The 8,059-nt window shown below is 36.6% G+C and overlaps 1 protein-coding gene across 3 annotated transcripts; it reads right to left on the bottom strand.

Moving 5' to 3' along the window:
* Positions 1-255: 255 nt before the first annotated feature.
* Positions 256-7,444, bottom strand: LOC119192589 (transcription factor MafA-like). Of its 3 annotated transcripts, none has more exons than XM_037446401.1 (8): positions 7,080-7,444; positions 5,005-5,060; positions 4,126-4,197; positions 3,905-3,971; positions 3,480-3,584; positions 1,114-1,185; positions 576-755; positions 256-337 (listed from the first exon to the last, which is right to left on the bottom strand). In XM_037446401.1, exons 1-7 carry the CDS (start codon positions 7,258-7,260, stop codon positions 730-732), a joined length of 579 nt encoding a protein of 192 aa, XP_037302298.1. In that variant the 5' UTR covers positions 7,261-7,444; the 3' UTR covers positions 256-337; positions 576-729. The 3 variants fall into 3 exon arrangements, with proteins under 3 accessions (XP_037302298.1, XP_037302297.1, XP_037302299.1); XM_037446400.1 differs by having other exon boundaries at positions 1,096-1,185; positions 7,080-7,428; XM_037446402.1 differs by lacking the exons at positions 256-337; positions 576-755; positions 1,114-1,185 and adding an exon at positions 2,510-2,656 and having other exon boundaries at positions 7,080-7,413.
* Between the last annotated feature and the right edge of the window lie 615 nt (positions 7,445-8,059).

Here is an 8,059-nt window from a genome sequence, read left to right as displayed (position 1 = left end):
GCGCAGTCACATTCGCTGCTTCCACGAAACATTACTGTGTTACATCTTGAGTGTCCTCGACTCGTCAGCGCTTCGACTCTCAGTCCGTTAGAAACCGGCCTATGTTTACACGAATTATATACAAAAATAAAAACCACTTTCGAGTTGACACAGTACCACAGTCAGGTTCAATCCGCTCGGCATTAAACGCCTCAACGTCAACGACAAGTATTCTCTTAGGAGGCTGTAATGGACGCGTGTGGACGATATTTAAACTTTACAATCGTACCTGGCTCCATACGGCGGCTCAACACTACGTCTCGGTGGCGACAACAGTTCATCATAAACTCCGGCGTATCTGTTAACAAAGCATAAGTAAATATTAATCTCAAAATATGTTTGAAACACACAAGGCACAATAAACGCTATAAAATAAACTTTATTATAAAGAATTTCCTTTCAGATCATACTAATTGCACGTTTCATTTCGAGTCGGATATAAGAGAACTGGTGTTAAATAATGACGAATATAACATTTAGATATAATTGATGTGTATGTAGGTATAGTATAATCTACATAGCTTTGGATACATTACCGATGCGGGGAAAGCGGTCTAGGCGGCGGTGAACGCAAAACCGACCGTCGCGGAGAACGCAACGGCGAACGCACTGGCGAACGCGGCGGCGAACGTAGCGGCGAACGTAACGGGGAGCGCAGCGGCGAACGCGGGCCCGGTGATCGGTACCGCATCACACGCCGCCGTGGCGACGGGGAACTACACCAACCAAAGCAATAACGAAACCATTATAAACATGCAGATAATCATTAATTGAAAACTTCTTCAGTAATTATAATATATTCATACAAAACACCATAGTAAGTATTAACATCAGATGCAAAATATATAGAAAACAATTAAGGATTTAATTATTAAGAACTATTTTTATGGTTACATATCAATAAAATAGTTCAATTATATTTACAGTTAGATTACAATTCATGTGACGAATAACATTATTCATTTAAATATCGTCTCTAAATACTCAATACTGTACTTTATAGCATCGATGTTTTTGATAGCAGACTGGCAAATACTATGATGAATGTTTTCTCACCGAGAAAGCGATAATGACCTGTCTCGGGAGCGACGCCTGCGCGGCGACCAGGGCGAGCGACGAATGCGGCCCCGCGACATAGAGCGAGATCTGCAGAACGGAATGTCAGCTTGGTGAAAGTCAAAATAAAAATATTCCCTAGAAATATTTTTTTTATTCATTAGTGGCTATAAGCAACTTATAAATTAGTCTGCGTTAGGGCGATACCTCAAGGTCCATTTTCATACATTTTGTTTCGGCTTTAATCTGGGTAACTAAACAAGTATTGGCAAGTAAAATTTAAATTCACGTCTAGTTAGTGATTAGTTCTCGCAGTTGAGAAGAAAAATGTAAAAAATTAATAATCATGGATATTTCTGCCTTTAAAATTTCGTCATATTAAATTTTAAAGGCCGAAATATCCATGATTATTAATTATTTTACGTTTTTCTTCAACTGCGAGAACTAATCACTAACTAGACGTGAATTTAAATTCTTTACTTGCCAATACTTGTTTAGTTACCCAGATTAAAGCCGAAACAAAATGTATGAAAATGGACCTTGAGGTATCGCCTTAGAAAAAACACAAATAAATTATTATAATCAGCAGTGGCAGCCTCAGCTAAAGCGAGGCTCCGGGCGGGAGCAAAAATAGAAGTTCAGATAAGTTGCCTGAGGATGAGAACCTTCAAAGTTTGTTTTGCGTCGGTAGCGCGAGAGCCTCTGGCAGACAAACTCCTTTCCCCCCAACCAAGGCCGCCATTAATTATAATTATATAATCAAGTCAGTAGTAATACAATATTAGTCACTCGCGTTACCGGAAACACAATATTATGACACGGCTTATTACCTGTTCAGTGAAACTGTGTAAATAATCCCCTTCAGTCTAGTTTAAACTTCCTGTTACAAATAATTTTGCACCAGCTAAAGGTTGATCCCAGTCTACTAATGCTGCATGCATTTGCCGTATTTATGAAAGGATTGTGTTACTTATATACTTGAAGCATTTAATTACATTATTTTATGAAGCAGAACAACCACCACCTGCCGGTACACTACCTGGAGGTTAACTTGCCCAACAATGACTCGACAATACAGTTACAATGTAATAATAATTCATTTTATTACGTCATGAATGTAAAGAGTTAAAAAAAACTTCATGCGGTTCGATTAGTGCAGTACAAAATATAACAATATATAAAAAGGTAATGCCACAAGCGAAGAAATATAAAATCCCGCTTATGAAGGTTATTTAGTAGATGTAGGAATCCAACGAACCTAGAATACCGGAGTCGACTGGAGGCGCGACTCCTGGGGCGCGCACGCGGCGAGCGAGGCGAGCGCGGCGAGCGCGGCGAGCGCGGAGAGCGCGGGGAGCGCGGGGAGCGCGGGGAGCGCGGGGAGCGCGGGGAGCGCGGACCGCGCGGCGAGCAACCCGAGCGCGCCGAGCGCACCGAACGCGGCGTGCGCGACCGCGAACGGGACCCGGAGTGCGCGCGCCGCCGCTCCTCGCGACGCTTCGCTCGCATCTCCTTCTCGCGGATCATGCGGTTGAACGCCTCCAGCGGGTCCTCGGTGGCCCTGCGACAATGCACCCACATTTGCATAATTCTCTCCAACTGAACATCGACGGAAGCCAAAAGGATGCATTGGACAATTTTGAATAATGTCTTAAAGCGAGGTGCGAGCGAAACGGTACGGACCATTTAATCATAATTGAAACTGTGCTTTAATAACACAATACTAATACAGACTTACAATAACAATATTATACCAAAGTTAAAAATTCACTATAATAATTATACTACTTTAGTTATATAAATAACTCACGATAATATTATTCACCAAAACAGCAAACCCCTTACATTTCAAACAACCGATTAACGAGTGTCATACCTACCATCCCCTTGCTGCTAAACCTCTTGTATAAGAGATTTAGGGTAGCCATGACCACGTAGTCTATTAATACCTTTTAAAATAGGTCGGTTTAATTCTGACGATAATCTAAAGATACTTCTCTCATTGCCCGATATTTTACATACTTGAAATACGTATCCACAAGTTCAAGTACCAAGGCAAAAATGTCTACAACCTAGCAGCGGTTGTATTCTGATTTAAAAATTGTCGCCAGTGACAGTGAACAAGGTAGGTATTACATGACACTACATTTGATAGACTCAGAATGTCGAGCGCAATGCAATCTAATTTTATATTTTGGTTGGTATTGCTATTACGCCTTGATTTACTATCAGGTCCGCCACATACTCATCTTGTCTTTCCGGAGAAAGAAAGTTTCATTTGTAATCATAAATATACACACGCACAAACATGTATCCACGGAAGAACCCCTACTAAAACTTAAGATAACAACGAGAACGATGTGTATACATAATTATGTTTTTACCCGTTAGACGGCGAATCTTTGATGCCAGGCGGCGGTGGTTGGTACGGGTCGGGCGGGTAGCGGTCGTTGAACGGCCCCGGCCGTAAAGATCTTGAATATGGAGGCCTGCAAAAATGCAACATATATTTCAATGTTGTGTCTTACTATTGAAGCGATTAATAATAATATTTTTTTCCTGAGAGTTTCGGTGTGGGCAATGTAAGCTTAGCTCGAAAATAAAAACATATTTTTTATGGTAAATCACAAATATTTGTTGGTAGGTTTTGCTCGCGCCTTCATCCACCTAAACACACCCTCTCCGCTACAAAAGAGCCTAATTTACCGAAGCTAATAATAGGGCCACTGGTACGACGCCAGAGCCATCGATATAAAATCACTTCCACAAGTTTTCATTTACAAAATTAAAGAAGTAATAAGATGCTTACTCATTATAATGTGAGGGCGGCGGCGGCAGGCCGGAACGTACGGCGGAGCTCCACGATTATACATCACCTGTAAAAAAGATTCTCTATACTAGTGCATATCTTAAATATTCATTTACAATAATATACTATAAATTATATATTTTTTTCTTGCTAATTATCATGAAAGAATACGAAAATTATCATCTTTGTCGTGTCTTATGTAAAATACATTAATAATTTACCTGCGAAGACATTGGATCCCTCCTCTCGTCAATAGTAGGTGTGCTCGCTCTTTGCTCATCAATCCTAGGCATCTGTAATTATACATCCCAAAAACAAATTTATATATAAAAAATATATGTCAAGTTCCTTAAATAGATGGTAATAGGATATTTGTATCCGCCCATATAACAACCATTGGACACAATAAATGCTGAATGCACAATGTAGTGTTTTTGTACAAGTGCTAATTATAACTTATGAAACTAATTTTAATCACTAAAGACTTAAAATACCCAGGTATATTTCAGTTGCATGGTAATAGAGCATTAATTCATAAGAGTGCCTATTTTCGCCAACAAACTGTACGGCTTAAGGTTTTGTTTAATTTATCACCTGTTAATCTATTGCACCGGTTCCGTATATATATATATTACCATGCTACCCGGCTGTCTAATATAGAAAACCACACGCCCCCAATCTCTCAAGTTTAAGGAAGAAAAAGCCAGGGGCCTCACCAAGTATCCTTGCAAATATTATGAAAGTGAATTTGTTTATTTATTATGTCTTCAATCGTTTACTACTCTAACCAAATTATCATGAAATGATGCATACACACTGCGACGTAAAAAAGGATTATGGTACCTTTTATAAAAAAAAAGTACCATTCCCGGGTGATAAAATTGATTTACAAAATCTAGATTAAAGCCCCCCTTTACATATTTATAATCTTAAAAATAAATCAAAAAATAAAATTATGGTGTCCCCTGGCGAGGGATAGTCAATAATTGTCATCTCTTGTGAGTCGATATTTTATCTGAGCCCCGCTGCGCTTACCACCAGGTGCAGTGTGGTCACTCTGCCGTACCCGTAAAATATATATAAAACAATACATAACTTACATTCATTGGTATATTGGAGGGAGGTTCTAGATCAGGCTTATGAGACTGAGGCGGCCCTATAACAAAACATTATTATTTTAATTAAAACAACCCATAGTGCCACTACTCTAATATTCATAAGAATGCATTCATAAAAACTGCCAAAAAACGTGTAATATTATAAAAAAAATACTACGAATACGCTTTCTAGCTGACGAGCACCACCACCACAAGCAATACAATTAAGGACAATAAAAATAAATTATAAAATGTCTCACGAATTAACGCAAAATTGGAAATATGAAATTTTAAATTAATTTAATTGTTGCTGTCAACAAAGCCTTTAATGAACGTCCATGAAAGTTGACCGAGGTCGACACTAAATTCCTAGTGTTACAACAATTAAATAATATCCACATTTTATGGAAATTAAATCGTTCAATAAAAATGTGTAACAGATTTATAATGGAATATTGCAAACACACGAGAGCATGAGTAATGACTATGCACTGCTGTAGGCAACATTTTCTTTTAAGTATATCAATTGTAACATTTCATGAAATAGCGGGCGTTAGGGCCGATTTTGGGCACGTTCGTTAAAAGAATTGTCCACCGATAGCTCTAACATCTTTATCCAAATTAAACTTGATATATAATGTTTTCATTTATTGATTTGTTAGTTTATAAATGTTGGCAATTAGAAATTGCTTTATATTAAATGTTATTACCAGAATTTAGTACTGTTGGATTGATTTACACAAGCAGACATAGACAAATTTAGTGCATAATTTAAAAAAAAAACTTAAAATAAATATATGTATATCAGATATTCCGACACAACTATTTATAAATTACTAGGTAATTCATTAGTAAATTGCTAGGTAAATGAACAAAGCGTCAAAGGTGATATGGTATAGGTTGATTTTTTATTTATAAAGACAAATTAAACTTATGACTATAATATTTTTTGTTCTAATAAAACATTTGATCACATAAAACATATTTATAAATACAATATAGCCACAGACACTGCAAATAAATTATAATCAGATTAAATTATATTACTTTAAAAATAATTACAATTATTTAAGAATCCATGCATTTTAATCTATATTACTCAGTCACCATAACAAATCAATTAAAGAAAATACATAAATTGTTTGTCGATAATAAGACAGTTCGCTACATAAACATAGAATAGATACTATGATAACACAGTCAGGACTAATTTAATGGGTGAGCCAAAACACATAATTACATCAATCATCCTATACAATATAAGCCAACATTTAATTTTATTTTATTTATTCAGAGGATAATACACAAAAGCATTCAAGCAAAACGCAAATTAATTGAACATACAATTGTAAGCAGATGCACACTAACTAGAAAAACGCTACGTTGCCACAAGTCTGTCTTTAAAGACGTCTGTTACCCAATCCGCTAACATCCAACTCAAAAGTATCCTTGACATTCTTAGTATAAAAACGTGACGATATTTTTTTCGGGCCTTTACCGCATTTTATTTATAGCCTGCGTCCATAAATATGTAATTACAAATTGAATACCCTATGCTCAATGGGTCTTATTATTTTTTGGTATCTTACTGTTTATAAGCTTATTATTTCTATATATTAATATTTTATCATATTTTTACATTTAATCATGCTTTTATATACCAATAAAATATATTTTTTTATAATATTATACATAAAATTACAGTTGTAAACACCTCACACCTAAACATGTCAATATTATATTTTTTTGTGGCGATGAAACATAATATAATGTAGGATAAAACGGATCGTACGGTCACGTTAAGTATACATTAGTGGCAATATCGTTGTTATTATCCTAACCTCGTATCTAAAAAAAGCGTTTTGTGGTCTTCCAATCATAATCATCTATTGAATCAAAAAATGTTTAACCTCATAATTATGGGGTAATAACTTGCAAACTACCTTTAAAAAAACCTATTAATTCTTACATAAAATATTTATATCTGGAAAATAATGACTTTTTTTAGATATGAGGCTAAGTAACGCAACGATATATAGGAACAGTAACATGCAGCGGACACATGCGTCGGTGAGTACCGTAGCGCGCGTGTCGATGCAGCGAGTGTCGGCCGACGTGTACGCCGTGCGCGGGATGATGCGCGGGGTGATGCGCGGGGTGGTGCGCGGGGTGATGCGCGGGGTGGTGCGCAGCGTGGTGCGCGGGATGGTGCGCGGAGTGGTGCGCGGAGTGCGGCGGGCGCGGGTGCGCGGGCGGCATCGTCACCGTGATGTTGTCGTCCGCCGACCCGTCCGACTCCGACCCACGACCCTCTACACAACGCACACCACGCCTTCAGTAAACACACCACTCACATGCACCCAATTTTTTGTTTATTTTGTTAAACGTTTACAATAGCTGTGTTCAGTAGACTTCATCATTACGATATAACTAACAACCTAGAATCTAACTTAAAAACAAGTTTATAAATGCATGATTACAAATACGTTTTTCAATGCCTTCAGTAAGATACACGAATGTGATAGTATTGGCACAATCTTTATATAATATGTAAAATATTTCTTGCTACCGCCATATCATACACCTAATTTTATTGTTGTTTAAACAGAAACGCGTGTTTATTGTGGTTTTAAATGTTGTGTGAATTAATGTAAACTATGAAACAATTTAACCATCCCATTGCAATGATGTCCCAAAGCGAATAAAATATAATAAATAAATAGCTATGACCAACTTATAGGAAACCCGATTAACATATTAATTATCACACAGAATTAGATGTAAGATGAAGAGATCTTTTGTATATAGAATTCTGTATCATGTTGCATCAAAATGAAGATTATCTTTTTATAAACTGCACTAATTTACCTTACATATTGTGTTATATTTAAAATATGATGTATTGAGTACACACTAATTATTCTTACTTTTTAATAATATGTTCTACTTCACAATAATATACATGATTTAATCTTAAGGATGTGAATTAATTCCATATTATGAAACATGTTAAATCAAACCATATATACATGTATATATATTTGACTTTCACCAAAAC

This window comes from Manduca sexta, unplaced genomic scaffold (assembly GCF_014839805.1).
Source record: "Manduca sexta isolate Smith_Timp_Sample1 unplaced genomic scaffold, JHU_Msex_v1.0 HiC_scaffold_2966, whole genome shotgun sequence".
In the NCBI taxonomy this organism is placed as follows: domain Eukaryota; kingdom Metazoa; phylum Arthropoda; class Insecta; order Lepidoptera; family Sphingidae; genus Manduca; species Manduca sexta.
Note: the sequence above shows the minus strand (reverse complement) of the source record. Positions and strands in the feature narration are given on the sequence as shown.